The 22,771-nt window shown below is 48.7% G+C and overlaps 1 protein-coding gene across 3 annotated transcripts in view; it reads right to left on the bottom strand.

The window, feature by feature from the left end:
- Positions 1–5,387: 5,387 nt before the first annotated feature.
- Positions 5,388–22,771, bottom strand: part of SMAD6 (SMAD family member 6) — a 76,151-nt gene continuing 58,767 nt past the window's right edge. For all 3 annotated transcript variants that reach the window (XM_081144334.1, XM_081144333.1, XM_081144332.1), the window contains one exon: positions 5,388–6,362. In XM_081144334.1, coding sequence (XP_081000460.1) covers positions 5,821–6,362 — 542 coding nt within the window. In that variant the 3' untranslated portion in view covers positions 5,388–5,820. The remainder of the gene's footprint in view (positions 6,363–22,771) is intronic.

Genomic DNA, 22,771 nt, shown 5'->3' with positions numbered 1-22,771 from the left:
GAACAGTACACTTAAAAATGGTTAAATCCGTCAATTTCATGTTATACTTATTTTACCACAATTTTTAAAAAAAACACAAAAATGACCTACACCCCTACCCTAATTGCCTCTCAGTTGTTTGTTCAGGTCACTGCTGGCTTCGCAGAAGCCTTTGCAGCATTGCTGAGAGGCCAGCTCTGGCAGGAGCCCCAAGTCATGGATTTGGCTCCCATCTGCCACTGCCTTGCTGTGTGACCCTGGTTAGCATCCTGCCCTCTCTGGGCCTTAGTTCTGTGAGTAATGCAACTTTTCCCAGCTTGGATTCTGTGTTCTGTGTTTTAAATTATTGCGGGGATACCACCCCCAAACCAAGAATTCTTGCTACCACACTCGAGAGGATAGACTAAGGCTGCAGAACATGAGCCCCAAAGCCCAGGGCTTGAGGATAGGGGAGAAGGTGAGGGTTCTTAGGGGCCTGTAAGGAGAAGCCAGCTGGGGATTGTCATGGATACACAGTATACTAATAAACACCACCCCCCCCCCATGCCTGCTTAGTTCTTTAGCGTTTATAAAATACACACCCACATCCATTACCTCCATGACCCTTTCATTCCACAAACATGCAGGGGCCCTGGACCACAGGAGCAAATGGGACATGAGACATCTCTGGATTCCAGGAGACTCCCTGGGAGGAGAAACCATAAGCAATGTGGTCAGTACTTGGATAGGGAAGGTTGGGGCATGGTCTGGAGTAGGGAGGGGGAGCTCGGACAAAGATCTGGGAGAGAGAGACACTGAGACAGATTGAGAGACAGAGAGACAGAGAGGTCTGGAGTGTGGTGTTTAAGAGGGTTGGCCAAGTATAGATGGAGCAGGGCCAGATTCCCTTAGGGCCTCTCACAGGCCACTCGAAGAGGTAGTTCCTTATCCTGAGGGCACAGGGAGTCATCAGAGAGGTCATAGTCAAAAGAGGCACACTGTCAGATTTGAGTGCAGACCATAGGTCTGGGTGGAGGAGAGTGAATTGGAGGAGGCAGGAGAGGGGAAGGAGGCCCAGTTAAGAAGCCACAGCAACTGTCAGGGGGAAGCCCTGGTGTTCCAGGCTGGGGACATCCCAGGGGATCATGACTCTACTTCCCCCCAAAGAAATTGAGGTTTACACGTGTCAGGCAATTGCCCCAAGCCATCAGCGAGTTAAGGGATCTGGATTTGAGTCCTCATACTTGCTGAGTTCCCAGCCAAAGCTTTTTTACCTCCCTGAGCTGCCTTTCACACCCCAAAATAGTACTAGTGAGCACCTGCTGAATGCTTAATGCATGTCAGTTCTGAGCGCATAACATGCATTAATTCATTCAATCTTCCCAACAGCCTTAGCAGATAGATACTCTTATTATTATTCAGATGAGGAAACTGAGGCACAGAGAGGTTAAGTACCTTGCTTAAGATCACACAGCTGGTGAGTGGCAGAGTCAGGATTATAATCAGGCAGCTGCAGCCAGAGGTGGCTAGAATTTTTAAGGCCCCTGAGATGTGTGTGGGATGGGAGCTTCCAGGACAGGGAGAAGGTGACTGGGGGAGTCCCCAGAGGTGAATAGAGGTATATGTACACCCTCCACAGCACTGATGGAATCTGTGCCCAGACGCAGAGGAAGCAGCCAGACCAGAAATCCCAAGACCTAAGTTTTAGGTTTAGCTCTGCCCTAAACTTGCTGTGTGACCTTGGGCTACACACATCCCTCTCTGGGCCTAGTTTCCTCACCTGAGGCGTGAACAAGATCTGTGGAGTCCTCTCTCCTTCCCAGCTCTGCTTCTCCCATTCCTAGATTAACCTATCCATCCCTACACCCCCATATACTCCTGGAGACTAAGGTGGGGGGAGGGGCTGGAGATGGGGGGTGGGCTGTGGAATGGAGAGGAGGAAGCAATGGAGGGACTAACCCTTCTCCAAAAACCTAGTCAACTGCAGGAAGTCCTGCCACCCAACCTGTCCCCTCTTTAGGCCTGAGCTTGTGTTTGGAGGCAGTAAGCCCCACCCACCTTGCTTCCCAGAGCCTGCAGGAACCAGCCTCCCACAACACTCTCCAGGGACCAGGCCTTGCTTAGAAAGTATCTCCTTTGGAGCCTGAGTCACCAGGTCCCTGGGTGATCTGGGAAACCAGTTACTAGGGGCACCATGACTAGGAGAGGGGGAAGGAGGGCAGGTCTTGCCACCACCTTTGACAACAACTCAGCCTCTTCTGTCTGGAGCTTGGTTTCCCCAACTGTAAACTGAGGGGCTGGAATTGGATTCTCAAACCCCCATGGAGACAGGCAGCCACAGGGCCTCTCCCTGATACTTTCAGCCACCCAAGGACCTCAGGGAGGCCCTCAGCTTCAAAACAGGGCAGGTCTTGGAGGCAAAACAGTTGTGAGGTTGATGGTCCTGGGTCCCCAGAGTTCAGTCCTACAGCCTCAGACTGTCCCCAAGGGACAGGCCACTCCAGCACAATCACAGCTAGCACACAAGAGGAACCCCCAGCTGGTTTCTGAGACAGAGGGCTCGGGCAAATGACAGTATTCATGCAAACATCAGTTTTTCCATCTGAAAAAAGGGGAATAACAGAACACTGCACAGAGGTTCTTGTGAAGGTTAGATGCGTAAAAGAAACTTACCATGTAGGAAGGGCTCAAAACACTTCGTGTTATTAATTATAGACTTGAAAAGAGGAAAAATTCAGTGACTTCCAGCCCATCCTCATGTAGCACAGCCCAGCTCTGCTCAGACCAAGGCCTGGGGAAGGTGCAGAACAGCAGAGGGAATTGTGCCTCCCAGGAGGATCAGGCCCAAGGGTGGCAGAGTGGAGTAAAGGGAGGAGTCTGGGCTGGCAGGGAAATCAGGAGACAGTTTTCCATGAAAAACAGTGTGGTCCCTGAGGCTTAGCTCTAGAGAATCAAGGTCATCTGCCTAGGTGGGCACCCTCTGAGAACTGGGAGGTGGGAAGGATGTCACCATCTGGTGTGCATGAAGTAGATCCTGTGGTGGGAGGCAGGAAACCTGGTCATATCCCAGAATCCATGGTCACCCAGCTTGAGAGGAGCACTTCCTTGCTCTAGGCCTCAGTTTCCTCCTCTATGAAACAGGAGTGTCAATCTCTGTCTCTTGCTCCCTGATGAAGGGGACTATGATCATCACTTCCATGCCCAGGCACTGAGGTGTGACTGGCTGCATTCTCAGGCAAGGAGTCTCTGTCAGGAGGCTGCTGTTAGTGGGCAGTGCTCTAGGGAGCCTGGATGAGTTCAGGGCTCAGATGAACCATTCATTCCTGCCTGCAGCCTGGCCCTCCTCTGGGAAGCCCCTACAAGGAGCTTCTTCAAGTTTAGCTCTGATCACCTCCCTGGCCCACTCAGAAACCAAACTTCCTCTCTCCTAAATGCCAGCCCAGCCCCTCATCTTAGCATTTGAGGGCTCCCAGCCTCCCTTTCCAGCCCTGGCCCTGCATTAATAACAGGTGATAGGCACTGAAGATGAACCAGGTACTGTGTGATGTGCTTAATCCCTCCAATTCACACCTGCTTCTCAGGTGGGAACAATTTTATTCTCTTAACACTGAGGCACCCTAAGAAATCTCTGAAGTCACTCTGTAAATGGCAGAGCCAGAATTTGAACACAGGCTCCCCTCTCCTGCCTCATCCACACAACGGATGCCTCCTGACTTGTGCCACTCTTATGACATTGCCTCTCTGCTCCTCCCCCCTGCCGCTCCTAGCCTGTCAACTTGCTGCTCATCTCTCCTGTACGGATCAGGGCTGAAGCACTGAGACTTCCTGGGGGCCACCCGCTTCCCCTCAGCACGCCCATGGCACTGCTCTTTACTCCGCCTTGCCTGGGGATCCTGCTCACTGCTTGAGCCTGAGGTGCCTCTACACTGACCCCACACCGAGAATACGCCAGTGAGGCTGGCATCCCAGACGGGCATCTTCAGGGCAGGGCTCAGTGTGAGGTGCCCTGGGATGTCTAGCAACCAGCAGTGACCAACCAGCCCAGAGGTACCAGTGTGCTTTGGTATGGGGGCAGGATTAATGGGAGGGGAGTCTATTGGCAAATAACTTCAGGAAACAAAGTGAAATGATGCATTTCTTGGACATGGTGGCTATGATCCCCACCTCCTGGCGCTCACTCTTATGTGCTCCCTCCCACATTGCAGCAAGAATAGTTTGTGTGATCAACAGAATATCACAGGAGTGATGGTATGTCACTTTGGAGGTAAGGTTAAAAGAAGTGACAGCTTCACTCTTGGTCTCTTTTGGATCATGTGTTCGGGGGGAAGCCATTTCATGAGTGGCCGAATGGAGAGGCCTCCATAGCGAGGAACTGAGGCTTCCAGCCAACAGCCTCAGGAGTGAGCTTGGAAATGGGTCCTGCAGCCCCCATTAAGCTTCAGATGACTGCAGCCCTGGCCAACAGCTTGACTGCAGCCTCAACCAGAAACCCTGAACCAGAACCACCCAGCTAAGCTGCTCCCGCATTCCTGAAGGCAGAAACTGAGATAATAAATGTTAGCTGTTTTAACCTGCTAAGTTTTAGGATAATTTATGATGTAGCAATAGATTATCCACAGGACTTCTCAGAGCATTTAAATCTCTAAGAAAGATATACTGTATAATGTAACATTCCCCTTCATTATTTGACCAAGGAGGCTTTCCTTTTTGAGTGTTCTTTGAGAGAAAATTGATTTAATATGGCTCTCATCCTACAATTAGATGTAACTTTTAACCTAGATCTGCCTCACGAGCTAGCCATTTACCCTTCCAGACCCTCAACTTTCCCCTTTTATAGAGTAAAAAGAAACTACCTGCCTTTGCATAATTCATATATGCAGCCCCAGATGGTCAGATTCTGAGCTATATAGAGGTGGGTGGGAGGGTAGCTTGGTGAGGTTCTAAGAGGAGCTTCACCTTGGGCCTCAGGTGGGTTCTACATGGTGGTAAATTAGCCTACGGCCCACCATCTGTTTTTCTTCCTCAGGCCATTTCCCCAGAGTGGTGATGTATGATGTTTTCTTCTATCTTGTGCACAGCTCAGAGATGGGAGGCATGGACCTGAGTCTCCACCATCACCACTGAGAATTCCTCCAGGCCAGAGCATGAGCCTCCCCCATCAGACTGGGGTGGATGGCCCAAGTACTCTCCACTTTCCCCCCTCCTCCCATCCCATGGACACACCACAGCCATGGGCAAGAAGGAACAAAAGGCCCTCCTGTGGCCATAAGAGTAAACATATGTCCTTCCTTCCTTCTCACTTTATTCCCTCTACTATTTACTTGGTAAAGAACTTTGTCAAGTTTCAGGATGTCTGATGGATGAAGTCCTGCATGTCCCTCTTTGTTAAAAAGAAGACAGATGTGTGTTTTTTAAAAAACAAAACAAACTATAATGCGAATACTTTATTATCAACGAGTGAATGGTATTAGCTTTTTGTCTGGGCATTAATATTTCAAAAACCATACACCAAACCCAGGCTTTTCCACCTAGCTCTGATGTATCATTTTCTTTGAGGAGGGGGAAAAAAAAAAAAGAGGGAGGAGGAAAAGAAAGAAAATATATCTGTATTGAAAGAATTATAAGCCAAAGTGCGTCTTTCTTGTTTCGTCCATATACACACATTGCACCATACATAAATAATTACATTGTAAAAATGACTCCATAATTACAAGTATAATATATATTTCCATATAATATATAAAACTTTATATTAAATCTAGGTAGATGATATTTGGGGGGTCTCGTCCGTGGGGGCTGTGTCTCTGGGCACTGGCCCTCCTGGCGCTGGGGCAGGTGGTGGGCGCGGCCTCGGAGCGGCCGCTATCTGTGGTTGTTGAGCAGGATCTCCAGCCAGCAGGGGCAGGAGGTGATGAACTGCCGGGAGTAGCAGGGCCCCCAGCCCTTGGCGAAGCTGATGCGGACGCTGTTGGGGTCGTAGGGGCCGTCGGCGGCGTCGGGCTCAGGCCCGTGCTGCAGCAGGCCAGAGCGCTCGAAGTCGAACACCTTGATGGAGTAGCCAGGCGGCACCTTGCGCACAACGAGGGCGCGGCCACCGGGCGCATCCAGCGTCGGGGAGTTGACGAAGATGGGGTGCTCGCCTCGGTTGTAGGCCCACACGCCATCAGGCTCCTTGCTGAGCAGGATACCGAAGCCGATCTTGCTGCGCGTCCGCCGCACTGACTCGCTGCGCTGTTCCAGGTTAAGCTGGCCTAGGCAAAAGCCACTGCCCTGAGGTAGGTCATAGAAGATGCTGACGGCCTGGTCGTACACCGCGTAGAGGCGGCCCACACGTGTTCGGTGTTCCCAGTAGGCCACGCTGCACCAGTGGCTCGGCTTGGTGGCATCCGGAGACATGCTGGCGTCTGCGGGGCAAGCACAGGGCACAGGGTGTTATGCAGGGTGGGGAGGCGGGTGGCAGAGGGGAACAGAGGTGGCACTGCTGCCTGGATAGTGGGGGTTGGGTGGTGTTTCTAGCGGTCAACAGACATCCCAGCACCTACTGTGCGCCAGCCTGGCCTCAGGAAATTTAACACAAAGCAGGACCCACCCCCCCAACACACACACAAAAGAAAAAACAGAAGCTATGAATCTACAGAGAAGGCAAAGCACCTACTATGTGCTTGGTGTTGTGGGAACACAAACATGAACCACATCTGGCTCCTGTACATAGAATTTCACAAGCTAGCAGGGGTCGGAAAAACACCCATGCACCCAAAGGAGGAACTGGACCTTAAGCACCTACAGGGTGCCAGGTGCTGTACACTGCACTTTATTTTAATCTTTATTGATTTCAGAGAGAGGAAGGGAGAGGTAGAGAGAGCTGAAACATCAATGATGAGAGAGTCGTCACTGATAGGCTGCCTCCTGCATGTCCCTGACTGGGGATCAAGCCCACAACCCAGGCATGTGCCACGACCCAGAATCGAACCTGGATCTCCTGGATCCTACCTAGGTCAATGCTGAGCTTCTGAGCCACACTCAGCTGGGCGGGCTACACTGCACTTTTTACTCTGCATGTCGCCTCACTGAGTCCTCCAATCACCCTGTGACAAGGCCACTTTCCCCTCCTTTTATAGGAAGATCCAAGACTTGGCAGGTACCAGCAGCCTATCCTGCACAGAGGGAGAATTCTGCTGGAGGTCTGATGAGAACACAGCAAGGCACTCCATGGCTCCTGTTCTCCATGGGAAACTGATCAAAGTCCAACTAACCCTGAGGGGGAAAACCCTGCTAACAACTTCACTGAGGATCCTGAGCGAGGTCAGCTCTGTCTGTCAGCTTAGCCCCACCTAGAAACCCCAGAGTAGCAGGGTGACAGGCCCCCTGACATCCTCCTCCTATGTGCTCAGAGGCCGACCTAGCTACCCTAGCAGGAAACTGTCTGAGGGGCCTCATGTAAGCTGCTAGCTCTGCTGTGGCCTTGGGCTGGGCACAGCCCGAAAGGCCATGCCCTTTACCCTATATCTGGCCTCAGGTCCCAGCCACAGGTCCCCAGGCCAGCTCCTGAGGAGGTATCATTTTGCCGCAGTCTCCATCCAAGGCCCTCATGGTTCTAGGTGATTGTCAGGTGGAGAAAGATGAAGCCCAATCCCTGCCCTCATTGACCTGCCCCTTAGCCAGTGGGCAGAGAGACAACTGTGTCCTGTGGTGGGTGACCAAGCTGCAGGCACACCCAAGCCATTGCCCCTATCCATCCATCCATCCATCCATCCATCCATCCATCTGGCACTGGTTGGGAGTTCCCACGCACCATCCCAGCCTGGACATGAAACTCCAGCACCAACTTCTCACCAAGCAAAGAGCATTCCCATAGTGCTCTTGGCAGAGAGGTGAAGAAGCAAAGAAGCTATGCCCGGGCAACACTGGGCAACAGGATGGGCAGCAGGCGTCCCGAATGCCTTCTGTGTAACTAGGCGCCTTCTTCACAACAGCCTTGGTTCACCTCTGTTATCCCATTTCACAGGTACAGAAATTGAGGCCCAGGGAGGTGCTCTGACTAGTCAAGGGTATGCACTAGTGAGTGCTGTAGCCAGTATCAGTGCCAGGCCATACCCCAGAAGGGAGCGCTTCTCCTTACTCCAGGCAGACTCCCCGCTAAAACCCATGCATTGAGCAAGTCCCTCCCCTTCCCTAAGCCTCAGTTTCCCTATCTATAACCATGACTGCTTTTTTTTTCATGGCCTGAGTCCTAGAGGTGCTTACCCACAACCCTGTGAGTCACTCCCACTCTCCTACCCCCCAAACAAAGGGCCTTCACACTCCAAGTACTCGCTGCACAGTGTCACCAAGTGAGGGATTACTGCTATCCCCGCTTTCAAAGATAAGGCTCAGAAAAGGCCACCTAATTTTAAAGGGTGTAGCCACTCCGCTGTAAAAGGGAAAGAAGCAGTTTCATAGCCAGAGTGTGGGGGAGTAAGGGTGAGGATAATAGGACTGGGGGGGGGGTACTTCCTCTCCCCCAGCTCCCATAAGGCTTTCAATCCAAGGCCAGGTCGGACTTCCTGTCCCCCTCCTCCCACCAGCCAAGCCAAGTGCCCTCTCATCCCCCACCCCAATCAAGACCTGTGTCCCTGGCCTTGCCTCCAGTGCCCCTCAGAGCTGCCCTAGGACGCAGCTTGCCCCTGCCCCAGCCATCTGGCTCAGGGACACTGCCTGGGTCAGGCCTTACCTCCTTCGGCCTCTTTGGTTGAGCAGACTAGGTAACACCTCATCAGGCCTGGGCTCCTGGCCAAGTATTCCAAATTCCAGGAGATGGACTGCGGCCCCAGAAAAGCCCTCTCTGACCCCTCCCTCCTGTGCGATTACAGGCTTAAATGCAGCCTTCCCTTGACCTGAGCAGGTGTCTGTGCTATTGGTCAATGCCCCTGCCTAGGCTAGACTCTTAAGTAGAAAGGGGTAAGTCTCAGTCCTCTCTGTGTCCGTCCCAAGGCTGCACGTAATTCTAGGGTGCTCTTGGAACACACTAAAAGGGAAGGAGGAAGGAAATAAAATACATCTCAAGTGTTGGCACACTGTCCTCACCCCCATCCCCCACAGAAATCCTGTCCAGCAGGTGGGACCAATGGCCTCAGGCCAAAGGGGATGGTGGGCAAGGACTTAGGTCTCAGGTCTGATCCAAGAACAAGCCAGCAGGTGAGCCAACACCATGTTCTGGGGGCTTCCCCATCCCCATGCAGTTCTCAGGGTCTCAGGGCTCCAGAGCTTGAGGTACCCCCTGACAGCATCTCATCCAGGGAGCCCCAACACTTTGGGCTTTCACAAACCAGTACACTGTTTAACAGAGGGGTTGGGAATGTTACAGGGTTAGTGTTTCATTTTGTCTAGATGTTAAAATCCCCAAGACCATATACTATCACTAGCACAAAAGAAAGTATAACTTAATACTAACAAAATTACAAAAAAGTATAATTTGATACTAAAAGAAATCAGAAATTTTAAAGTTAATGTATTTAGATCAGCAATTTTCAACTGGTGTGCCGCAAGAATTTTTAAAACATGCAATACCTATTTAGTCAGGGGCACTGACAACAGCCATCCGGTGTGAATGCCCTGTCTTGAACCATATATATCATATAATAGAGTTGCATCTTACCGGTCATGTCGCATAATAAGGTTACACCTGATTGGTTAATTCTTGGTACCAGAAATCCTTATATATAAGTATAGGCACCAGATTTTTTTAAATAGCACTCTGGAGCAAAAAGGGTAGGTAATTACTGTTGTTATTTTTTCTGTAAATCAATTAAAATTATACTTTTTTTTGGTCAGATTGGCAAAAAATATATTTTTTGGTGTGCTGCAAAATTTTAATAATTTATGTATACCATGAAATGGAAAAGGTTGAAAATTGCTGCATTTAAGAAATTTTCTTATTTCTTTTATCATGGACCCATGAAAACTTAGTCCTGAGACTGGCCTGTGTGAATCACAAATTGAGTCCAATGTCCTTGTGCCCTAAAGATGCCCCCCCCGGGTACAGGGTGACTCACCCAAGGACATACAGCACTGTGTGGCACAACAGGGACCAGAAGTCGAAACCCCAGAATTCTAATCTAATGCTTGTCACATGATGTAAAGTTTTCAAAATTGAGACAGATCTAAGGCTCTCACCACTGACTATATGTGTCCTTTGGACAAGCCGCTGAATGTCCCCAAGCCTCAGTCTCCCCATTTGGAAAACAGGCTTATTCATAACTGAGTGCCTCATTTACACAGTCTATCTTTGGGTTTTCTGGAAACTCCCGGCAGCAGATCAATTGAGTGCAGAAAGCAGCAGCTGTTTTTTGGTTCCAGCATTGGCCTGACCCTTCAGAGGCCAGGTCTCCATAAGGGTGTTGGGGGTCATGACTCAGGGTCACCACCGTGGGAGGTAACAATAGGACAGTGGATGGCAATGCCCTTTGCAAACTGTAAAGCACTTTAGAAAGGTTAAGATTTGACTCCTAGCTGGTACCAGAAGTGAAAGGTATTCAGAATTAAAAGACTGAAGAATGGCGCAACGAGTAACTGAATGTCTAGAACAAAGGTGAGTGCTGCTGTGGCACTATTTCATTCCACACACATGTACATACATGCATATGTGTATCCGAATGTCATGCAGTATCTGCCAGAAGCTGACATGCTGTCTTTGAGTGAGAAGGAAGGCACCCCCAAACCCTGGGTCCCCTCTGCACTTCCCACCACTCCTCTCATCTGCAGCCTGAGCTGGCACTCAGCGTGCGGAGGGAGTCTCTTGCAGAAGATCTTTTTCTCTTCGTGGCTCCAAGGCTGTGGTCCCGCCATCAGCCTAATTAGGAGCCAGCTCCTTAATTGCAAATAAATGCCGGGGAGTCAGACCGGAGTGAACAACATCAAAGATGACCGCGCTCTGACCGAAACTCCTGCTCACTACCCCCTGCTCGGGGCCTGGCCTAGTTCCCAGCCAGACTCTGGGTCCTGGCTGGGACGATTCCGGGGGGAGGAGGAGAGGAGAGGCGCAGTCTGGCGCTGATCTGCCAGGAGTCCTGCAGTCAGGTGTCCTGCCTCCTGGCTCTGATCAAGCAGGTGATCTCCCTTCTTCTGGCCTAGTCTTCCCATCCAAACAATGAGATCTAAATTTCTGTGATTTAGTGAATGTTCACAGCAGCTCTACTCATAATCACCCAATCTTGGAAAACTGCCCAGATGTCCAACAGGAGAATGGATGCTACAACAGACTGAATATTTGTGTCCCCTTCAAATTCATATGTTGAAATCCCAGCCCTTAATGTGTGGCATTTGGAGAGGCGGGGCCATTGGGAGGTCATGAAGGTAGAACCCTCATGAATGGGATTACTGCCCTTATAAAAGAGATGCCAGAGAGCTCTCTAATCCTTCCAGCATGTGAGGAACAGCAAGGAGACACCATCTACGCCCTAGAAATGGGCTCTCACTAGACAACAAATCAGCTGGCACCTTGACCTTGGACTTCCCAGCCTCCAGAACTGTGAGAAATAAATGTGTTGCTTAAGCCACCCAGTCTATGGTATTTTGCTATAGCAGCCCAAATGGACTAAGATAATGAATACACAAAAATAAGGTATATCCCTGGCATAAAAACAGACACACAGATCAATGCAACAGAATAGAGAACCCAGAAATAAACCCACGCCTATATAAAGGGGTGAGCAAAAGTAGTTTTACAGTTGTGAGTATGCAAAACAGAGAGTTTATTCTTGTATTATTAATTGTATTTTTCCATATGAACAACTGTAAACCTACTTTTGCTCACCCCTGTATATGGCCAATTAATATGTGACAAAGGGGGCAAGAACATACAGTGGGGTAAAGACAGTCTATCCAATAAATGGTATTGGGAAAATTGGACAGATACATGCAAAAAAAAATGAAACTACACTACCTTCTTATACCATACACAAGAATGAACTCAAAATGGATTAAAGACTTAAATGTTAGACTCGAAACCATAAAATTCCTAGAAGAAAACGCAGGCAGTAAAATATCTGACATTTCTTTTAGCAGTATTTTTTCTGATATTATTTCCTCAGACAAGGGAAACAAAAGAAAAAATAAGCAAATGGACTACATCAAACTAAAAAGTTTTTGCACAGCAAAGGAAACCATCAATATATGGTGGGAATGCAGACTGGTGGAGCCACTGTGGAAAACAGTATGGAGTTTCCTCAAAAAATTAAAAATGGAACTGCCTATGACCCAGAAATTCCACCTCTGGGTATTTATCTGAAGAAATCCGAAACACTAATTCAAAAGAATATATGCACCCCTATGTTCACTGCAACATTACTTACAATAGCCAAGATATCAAAGCAACCCAAGTGCCCATCAGTAGACAAGTGGATAAAAAAGTTGTGGCACATATATACAATGCAATATTGGTCATAAAAAAGAATGAAATCTGCCCAGCTGGTGTGGCTCAGTTGGTTGAGTCATCCTGTGCACTGAAAGGTTGCTGGTTTAATTCCCAGTCGGGGCACATATGGAAGGCAACCAATTGATGTTTCCCTCTCTCCCTTCTCCTTTCTTTAAGCATGTCTTTGAGTGAGGATGAAAAAAAAAGAATGAAATCTTACTATTTGTGATAGCATGAATGGACCTAGAGGGTATTATGCTAAGTGAAATGAGTCAGACAAAGACAATTACCATATGATTTCACTTATATGTGGAATCTAAAGAACAAAATAAACAAAATAGAAACAGCCTCATAATGATGAGTTGTCAGACAGGAGAGGGATTAGGGGGCTGGGTGAAAAAGGTGAAGGGATTAAGAAGTACAGATTGGCAGTTACAAAACAGTCATGGGTATGTACAATACAGCATAGGGAATACAGTCAATAATACTCTAATAACTATGCTTGGCGTCAGGTGAGTACTTGAAATACTCAAGGGGACCATTCCGTAAAGTATATGACTGTCTAACCACTATGCTGTACACCTGAAACTAATACAAAATAATACTGAATGTAAACTGTAATTGAAAAATAAATATTAAAAAGAAAAAAAACAGTGAAATTAAAAAATAATAACAAGGTACATCCACACAATGGAACATGACTCACCAATAAAGGAACAAACTACTGAAACATAACATGCAGCAGAAGCGTGGGCTGCCAACAGGCCCACAGAAGTGCTATTTGTTTCCATTTATATGAAATTCTCGAATAGACAAAACTAACTTATGATGACAGAAATCAGAACAGAGATTACTACCTCTGTGGAGTGGGGAGGACTGGGAAGGAGCACGAGGGAACTTTGTGGGGTGATGGAAATGTCTGATATCCTCATTGGTACAATGGGAACTCAGGTGTACACACTGTCAAAAATCATGACCTATATACACTTAGGAGCTGTGGATTTCATTGTAGGTATGAGGCCTTCCTTGAAAGAATTAGAATGAAAAAAGTAAAAGTAAAAATGTGCTGCCCAGGCCAGCTCCAGTCCTAAAGTGGCCTCAGCAGGGCTCTGTGGTAGCCCAGGGGACAGCCCGGTGTTTCCAGGCCTGGCAGGGGTGGCCCAGCCTCCTGGTGGTGCCCACATTCCTGCCACCAGAGGGAGGTGGATGCCTGCGGTGGGCTGGAGGAGACAGGCTCACAATAGGTCCTCTCCCCTAAACTGGAGCCAGCCCCTCCAATGGTTGGCATTCCTTCCTCTTGCCTCCCAGCCCAGGGAGGGTGCTGTGAGCCCAACATGTAATTTTGTGGGGGTGCTGGGGCACCAAGGGGGCCAACTGCAGTCTGGGGATGGCGGGGAGAGCTGAAATCCCAAGAACAGCCCTTAGCTTCTTTGAATCAGCAGTTTTCTGTCAAAACAAAGGGCAGGAACGTTCCTGTGTGCTCCCCCGTGGGCTGCACGCTCCAAAAGCCTGAGCACACGCGATGCAGCTTGTTTTCCTCGTGATTTCCCCCTTTCCATTTGGCCAGACTGCCTTGGACTCGGCCATCCTATGAAGGGAACCTAAGATGTGCCCAGATTAAGTCTCTGATCCCTTGGACTCTAAAGGAGTTAGACATAAAGGCTCAGAGCCGTTGCAGGAGGCCAGCCAGAGTCCTCCTAGTCTCCTGGGTCCTGGCTGTCCCCCCAGCCTCATGCTCTTCTGTGTTCAAAGCCTTTGCCGCTGCTTCACACCGGACTTGGACCACAGAAGCCTCCCTGGCTCTCCCAGGGCTGGATAGAGAGGGTCGGCCCAGCCACATCTCAATGAGCAGGAAGCAAGGGCAGACAGACCCAGACCCCACTGAGAGCTGGGAAGGGAGACTCAGAGACAGCGGCCCTGAGATGTTAAGTTACTTGCCCTGGGTCACTCAGCAAGTTGGTGGCAGAGCCGGAGAGGAACCCAGGGGCTGGCTTTTCCAATCCCCTTTTCACAAGCTACGCTGGGGCCTCTAGCCCTCCTGGAAAACTTTTTTCTGTCCCATGCCATGCCTGTGGCTTCAAGTTCCAGTCCAACCGGCAGCTTTTTCATCTGCGGCTCCCAGGCCTGGGAGTAATTACGTGGCCCTGCATCTGGTTAACCTAACACCCCTTTAAAAGCCTTGTTTGCCCATTAGATAAGTAGTTTTTGTTATCAAACTAAGGGGAAAAAAGGAGTTTCCACTTAACCTTCCTTTGTCATTTTAAGCTGCAGAAATGGCTTCAGGTTTTGCAGCAAGTCCAGAGATGCAGCATTAATTAAAGGCTTTTTTTTTTTCTTTGTTAAGGGAGGGGGCGATGAACCCTTTATCCACTGGGCTCTGGTGGTAAAAGCAGAGAAGGAATGTGCACGGGCCCTGTTAATGGTCAACAGCTTAGACCAAGCCGCTCTGCTGAACTCTTTCCAAAAGCAGGGCCCAGCTGACAGGAGTTTCCTCTTATTTGCTCCCACCCACCCCTACCCACCCCCCACCTCAGAGCCAGCACCTTTGGCTCCTAGAGGAAGCCAGGCTTCCAAGAGGAAGTTCCTAATCGGTCATTACATCACGGGCGGTCTGGCCACCGCTGCCGCCTGCACAGGGTCCACCTTGGGGGCTTTCAGCCACTGGTCACCTAGGGCCAAGGACTGTGCTTACCAGACGCCCAGACGCAGATTTGCTTGTGGTGGGGTTCACCCCCAAGGCAGAGAGTAAATAGAAATGCAAAAGGAGAATGTCAGGGAGCAGAGGAGGGAAGCCAGGAATGGTGCAGTCCATGTGGCCAAAAGAGCAAAAGTGACTTCCCAAGGTCACAGCAGAAATTAGCCATATGGATAGGACCAGTCGGCTGTCTCCTGCACAGGGCTGGAATAAGAGCATGGGACCAGGAGCCAAACTGCCTGCATATGAATCTCAACTCTGCCACTCACCAGCTGTGAAATCTTGGACAAGTGACTTCACCCCCTTGGACCTCAGTCTCCTAATCTGTAAAATGGGGATGCAATCAGTGCTTACTTCACAGGGCTGTTGGGATTAATTTTAAGTGTGATTAGTAATGCCCGGTTCAAAATAAGCACTCCATAAGTAATAGCTACTATTATTTTTACTAATATTATTACCACCGTTCAGTCTTAACTCTATATATTATTTGTATAAATTATTTACTAGTTTGATTCAGCCTGTATAGTTTCATAAGGGTATTCATATTAGGTAACAATATCTGCAAAGATAAGATGTGGCAATAGAGTTGAGAACCAAGGGGAAACCATAATTGTAGCAGCAGGTAGTGATAATAAAACCAACCAGCCAATAGTAACAATAATAATAATAATAATAACAATAAACCAGCTGACATTTAATAAACCTTAACCAAATAACAGGCAGAGTATGAAACACTTTGCAACATCTCGACATACTATTATTCCTCTCAGTCATTCCCATTTTAAGGTGAAGGAACTGAGGCCTGAAAGTCACATGGCATGTCCACAGTCCTCAGCTAGGAAGTTGCAAAACTGGGATTCGAACTCATGTCCATCTAGGCTTAGAGACAGAGGACTTTGCATTACTCCCATGGGTGTAACCTGTGGGCTACAAAACCCCAGAGGACTGCAGGGTAAGAGCACTGATTGTGCTATAATCACCCAGCTATGTACGCTCCATACCAGCAAATGGAGACTCTATAAAGATTGCACACTACAAGGGGTCCTTGGATGTGGCAATGTGAGGGCCACTGCCCTACCACACACTGCCCACCTTCCCGCAGGGCAGTGGGGTTTTCAAACAGCATGCCTTATCACAGCTCTCTACGACGGCCCCCTATGCAGCCCTGCAAACACACGTACTTTTTGGTTTTTCAGTTTCTCTCATACACTCCACACTTCCACCATCCCTCCAAAACACAAGCATTTTCTAGATGTGCTGCAGTTAACGATCGGTGATCTTGGGACGGGGCTGCCAATCCTGGCTGAGTTGCTGCAGGGGGGAGGTGTTGGGTGCTCTTTGCTTGTCATCTGTTCTCCCTTTCAAATTTCCCAAGCCCAGGAAGTGGAATCATCCCCATTCTGGGGACAGACCCTAAGTCAGAGGCAGCAGCAGTGCAGCGTGGGAATCCCAACTGGCTGGCCTGACTCTGAGCCCACCCTCTCCCTACCAGTTCCTTCGTGCTGCCTCATCGGCTCCCTCTGCTATTTTGGGGAGTCCTCAGAGCCCCTGGCCCAGAGGAGTTTAGGAGGGATACAAGTATAAAAATAGGCAGTGGCTACCCAGATGGGCCGTAACTGGCCTTCTCTAGGGAGAGGCCTGCTGAGCCCTGCAGGAAGCCTTTCGTTCAGCCCTGGCACCCTGACCACCACCCTCCCCCCGCTCGGCCCCATGTCTCCAGTGGAACAAAGTAGCAGCCTGGGCAGAGGTGGGTAAGGTTTCCATTATTTTATCTTGTGCAGTATTCAAACAAATCCTGAAAAGATGAACTCACCTTGCAATCTGACATAAAACAAGCTTTAGTCCAGGCTCTAAAACGCAGATCTGATGAGCCTCTCCTCAACAGAAAGTTTCCTCAGGACCTACTGCTCTGGTAGGCAAGGAGACCCGCCAGAGGAAGCAACCTGGGGCCCCGCTTCCATCAGCATCCATCTCGCCCTGGTGCCCTGGCAAGATTGTCCCAGGTTCCCTGGCCAGGGAGTGGTGGCTTTTCTCCCTAGGCTTTGGTGCTTCCTTCTTAATACTCTGCAGGCAGGTATGGCTTCTGAGAGCCAACACTGAGGCTGCCATCAGACTCCACACCAGAAGCACTGAGGGCAGGGAGCCCCCTGAGATCTCTGGTAGACAGTGGAGTCAGGTGGGAGAATTCTGGTTCCTGTGCCCTGGGAGGGAAGGATGGTGACAAGTGTCTCTAGGGAAGAGACAGTGATAAACAGCTTATAAAATCAGCCCACATTTTGGAGAAAGAATCAGTTTCAGCAACAAAAGGCTGTGAACTTTGCTCCCATTCCAAGTCCTCTTTTGTTTTATCACAGTCAGACTCGATATGTTTGTTTTCTTACCCAGAGACCCCCTGGCCCCAGGGGTGGGAAAGCCTGGCTTTTCATATTGGCCTTAGAAAGATTTAAAATAACACCATTTGTGCAAGATAATAAAGCTGGGTACCTTGCTCCCCAGGAAAGAGGCAGCAATTGTGAGAAGGGAAGGGGCCCCAGATCCTCCTGGCCTACATCTTCCCTGCCTGTGGGTCTGCACTGCTGATGGCCAAAATCCTGAATTCACACACAAACCAGGCCCTTAACTGGTCTTCTGGGTTCTTAGCTGAGTCTGGGTTTTATCTTAGGTTTTAAGTGCCAAACTTCACTGATTCAGCCCAACTTTGACCTCCCTGTTGACTCCAAGACCACAGAAAATAAAATCGGCCATTTGGAGGTTCAGATGGGGACAATCAGGGCAGGGATGCAGGTCTGTGGCAGATGGCAGTGTTGTGCTTCAAGGAACATCCCTGCTCTACAGGATCCCAGAGTTAGGAGAATTCGGGGCACCTCCATATTTTTATTTATTTCCCAAATACAATTTGAGTTTTATTAGCAAACCTCCTGCCTCAGCCTTCTCCTTGGACCCAATATAAACCCATAAAAGCAAAGTACCTCAAAATTGCCCTCAATCGGCCTGTCTCAATTCTAAGGGACAGGAACCCACCACACTAATGCAACAAACATCCTAGGGGATCACCAGGCGAGGTCCCCACAGTCCAGCCCCCTCAAATCCTTGGTCTCATTTCCTGCTATCGAGGTCCCTTAGCTCTCTGTGCCTTTAACACCCCACTCTGTGTATACTTTGTCCATCCCACTCTCTCTTGATCTGCAAGGCTCCCTGAGACCATAGGTAGCAGAGAGGTGAACTGGTGCAGATCCTAACAGCTCTGTTATTATGGGCAGGTGGCTGCATCTCTGAGTGCCAGGACCATCTGCTAATTTGGGGGGCCCAGTGCAACAGGGCTCCTTGTTAAAAAATTATCCAGAATTTCAATGTGGTGAAAGCAGAGCATTAAATGGAGCGGAGGCCCCTCTGAGCATGGGCCTGAGTGAGGCACATGTTGCATACCTGTGAAGCCAGCCCTGCTCAGCGCTGGTTTCTTCTCACTTTATACCTCACTCAGAGGGGTGGAGGGTAATAGTAAAGGGCCTAAAACAGTAACTGCCACTCAAGGAATCTGAGTTTCCTCCCGTTCCCCAATGTTTTCAGTCTTGCTCAACCTCTGAAAAAATCTCGATATCTGTTCCTTTGAAAAGCCTTTCCATTCAACAGATGATACCTCTGATGCTCAGAGGTAGGACACTGAGGCAGGGAGGGAGAAGCAACTCGCTGGTCCTCATGATGCAGCCTGGCCTATGGAATACTAGATAAGGTCATTATATGCAAGGTTTGTTTCAATGGCTCAAAATAAAATCACCTGAAGCCTACAGTCATCTCATCTGGCAGTGGGGGTGGGTTTAATTTCTCTGGCTTGCTAAGACTATGAGGGTGAAGGGAACAGGGAGCATGGCTCTGATTGGAAAAGCCAAAGAAGAGTGTGGGGGGCTGGCTTTCTTGTTTGCAAAGCTCTCAAAAATAAGCCTCATCTAACACCAGCCTGGTGTTATTTACCAATGAGACAGTATCATGTGACCTTTGCAAGTCAAATACACCTGCCTTATTTACATTAAAGATGCACTTTGGGATAAACACCCCCAATTAAAGTCCCAGAGGTAAGGAAATTCAATTTAAAAATAATCCTTGCATTAAATCATTTCCTTTAAAATATCCTTTTATAACACAAAGGTACATAATCCATGCCTCTTTAGTGAATGCAGAGTCCTCCACACTGGATTTTCTTAAAGTGAGGGTTGCCTAGATCATTCTTGTGTATTTATGGAACACACAGGAGCGCTTTATAACAACCAAAAAGCTAATATTGACTGGAGAGATCATTAAGCCACAATTAAATACTAATATTTGCTGTAAAGAATGCAGTAACATAAGATTTAAATGTTCCATGCAAAACTGTTGCAAAATGACCCACAGGCTTGGCAGAAGCTCACCCCTGTGACCTGGTCTCCTGTTTGTGGCTGTGCTACTGTGCGCAGTTGAAGCAGGCAAGGCTGCTTGGGCCATCCTTGCCCAAGTTCCAAGATGCCTGAAAAGGGATAGCTTGTTTGATCTGGGGAGGGAGGTGCAGAGGAGAAAGGGGGCCAGTCCATCAATTCCATCAGGCTAACAGATGGACACAGCCCCACAGACCTGGGCCCCATGCCTCAACCCCAAGTCCAAGACTGGTTTCCAAAGCAGAAGAAGGCCAAGCTTGGTTTCCACAGCCTCTACAGCCCAAGCCAAGACAGTGGCCCAATCCTCATCAATGGTGATGGGAGGATGCCGTTTTAGACTGCAGAGGATTTCCCAATTCCTCAAGTCCATTTGTAAATGACCCCGCTTTAGGTTATAGTATATAAAGCTCAGAGAGGTTGGTCGACTCCCCTGAGGTCCACAGGGTTAAGGAGAAAGCAAGACGGGGGCTCATCCAAGTCTTCTGAGGTAGAGGGTACCACTTCCACTGTCACTATCTCCTGCTAAGCATCCTGGGAAGGTGAGCCATCACTTCAGTAATAGTTTCATACTCATCAAAGTAATTCTTTAGCCTGTATCTGGATATACTTGGGCACACCCTGCATGACTCAAGTCAATGCAGCAAGAACTCGAGAGTGACGGTCACAACTATCAACTGTGCTTCTATTTGGTCTTCTATTCCAAGGCCAACTTTTCAGTAACGAGGGGCAGATGGCTTGTTTTTCATGATCCAGTTCATAATCCTTTATTTCTTCCAGAAAAGACATGGGGCCAGGGAGACATCTGGACTGAACCCAACTAATGGCAATGCCCAAGTGCCTTCTAGAACTGCCTCCCCCTCTGTAGGGCTGTTTGTAGCCACAGGGCTCTGTGTGATGGGGGGGAAAGGAGTGCCTTTCCTAACTCACAGGGAAGTCTAAAGGGGCTCTTGGGGACATGGTTGAATAACTGCAGGTTAATAATCGACTCTACCTAGAAAGCAGCACACATCTGGTATGCACAGGCCTAGCAAACATTAGCAGAGATTCCCTAAGTAATGACCCTGTTTATACTGCTGCAGGTGCCCTTTCCAGTCATCCTATGGAAATCCAGCTGCTTTTGAGCACCAACTATCCATACACCCCATCTCATTTAGCTCCAAGGACAGTCCTAGGAGGCAGGCATAATCTTACAGAAGAGGAAATGAAGGCTCAGGGAAATTAAGCTCCTTGCCCAAGGTCACACAGCCAATTTAGCAGAATTTGAACCCAGGGCAAGCCAGACTCCACAGCCACTCTTCCTTCCATTCCTCCTTGCAGAGTGTGTTGAGCAGGCACTCAACTTCTAGCCTGTACCTAGTTCCAACAGGCAGTCGGTGCAGCCTCTCTCCCACGGGTGCAACTTGCACCTCCTCCACAGAGACTGGCGCCTGCCATGCTGCCCCCCACCCCTTCCTCCTCCCTTCTCTGCGGGCACAAATGGTGCTATAGGCCGCCCAGTCTGCATTCCTGGAACACATGCCCAAGTTGGGCCCACTAAGGAGGATCCCGAGTAATTCAGCCCATAAATCATGGCCATTGTGAATTTCCCTTTTAGCTACAGGCAAAGTCAAACTTTTCCTTCCCCCACTGTAGTTAACCACTCTTTGTTCACAGTATCTCTCGGCAGCTCCGCCTGGCTGGGGGCCAGCTCTCAATTATTAATTAATCTGGGAGGCACAGGTTGCATTCCTGGCCACCTAACCACTTCCTCCTCAGTGGGGAACTCACAGGCCAGGCCCTTTCAGTTACATCAAGCATCTCACAACATCCTAGCCCTATCTTGTGGCCATAGCTGCAATAAAGGACACTTAAAACCAGTTTAAAATAACAGCAGAAAATCCAAATACCCAGAAGCCTCCTTTCCCAAATCCACCCCACAGGACCAATCCAACCTGCATGCCATTATCATGATAAAACCACAACATACCTCAGTTTCTGGAAGTCAGTGAAATGGAGGTACATTCCCCTGACCTGCAGGCTGCTTGGGGTGGGTGGGTGGCTGTGTGTGTGTGTGTGTGTGTGTGTGTGTGGCTGTGTGTGTGTGTGTGTGTGGCTGTGTGTGTGTGTGTGGCTGTGTGTGTGTGTGTGTGTGTGTGTGTGTGTAGTAAGGGGGTACCTCGTACGCCCTCCCCTCTGGTCATTCTCACCAGCCAGAAAGGGAGACACAAAGACTTAAAAGAAGCTAAAAGGCAAATCCAGAGGCCAGGCTGGGGAAGCTGCTGCCTCTAACTTCATGGCTCGCTTACTCCTCACTGGATGAAGAAAATGACAAGCAGCTGGGTGAGCAGAGGGCAGGAGAGGCTACGACTGAGTCCAGGTTTATTAAAGTCATCCCGGTGTCTTCAGGGGTAGTAAGGAAAAGGATGGAAGTGGGAGCCCCTCTTTGTCTAGGTCAAGTCTTTGGGAGGTCTTTGCAAGAACAAACACCCCCAAGAAATTTTGGGGTCAACAAAACTAGGTGGCCTACCTTGGTGTGAAATGTAGCCCCCATCTCACTATCGTGGGTCTACATTTTGTGAAATCAAGAGCAGTTTTCCTAACATCAGTGCTGAACTCTTGGCCTAATAAGTAGGCTCTTTAATTCCTAATTAGAAGAAATGCTAAAAGGTTGATGCCAGTACTCGCTGGATGAATGTCAAAGGTAAGACACAACCCCATGTAGGACAAAAATGATACTAGGAACATATCAGATCATAAAAAAGATAAGCATTTGTTGCTGGAAATTGCCATCAAGTATCCTCCCCCTCTCCTCCTTCCACTGACTCCATACACACCCTACCATATGTAAACCTCACCTGGAGTGTCCACAGAGCCAGTCTAGCCCAGGGGACTCAAATTTTTAGGGTTATAGTCCAGGAAAGATCTTGGAAATCTCATGCTTTATCTACACCACCACATGTCTGCTTTTGATCTGGTAAGACAAATGACTTGTCCCCCAAGTCTTCACATAACATTGACACTCTAGGGATGAAGGGACACTTCTGGCTTTGCTCACCCTAAGCACTGAGGCTTTTGGGTAAAACATGCATACTGTCAAGATAAAGTACTGTACACATACAATAAAGTACCATTAATTAGGACTCATAAATCAAGAGTTTGTAATAATTCCGAAAGCAGCTGGGTTGAAGTTAAAAAAAAAGTTTTGATAAACAAATGCAAAATATAAATAAGGTTCAGGAGAACTGTTTATCCAACTAGCACTGTATAAACAACTGGCAAACCAATTACAAATTGCTCTTATCTGTTCACTAAAGCAGATCTCTGAATGACCTCTAACAGGAA

Source organism: Miniopterus schreibersii (genome assembly GCF_964146895.1).
Source record: "Miniopterus schreibersii genome assembly, chromosome: 1".
NCBI classification, from domain to species: Eukaryota; Metazoa; Chordata; class Mammalia; order Chiroptera; family Miniopteridae; genus Miniopterus; species Miniopterus schreibersii.
This window is presented reverse-complemented; position numbering and strand designations above follow the sequence as displayed.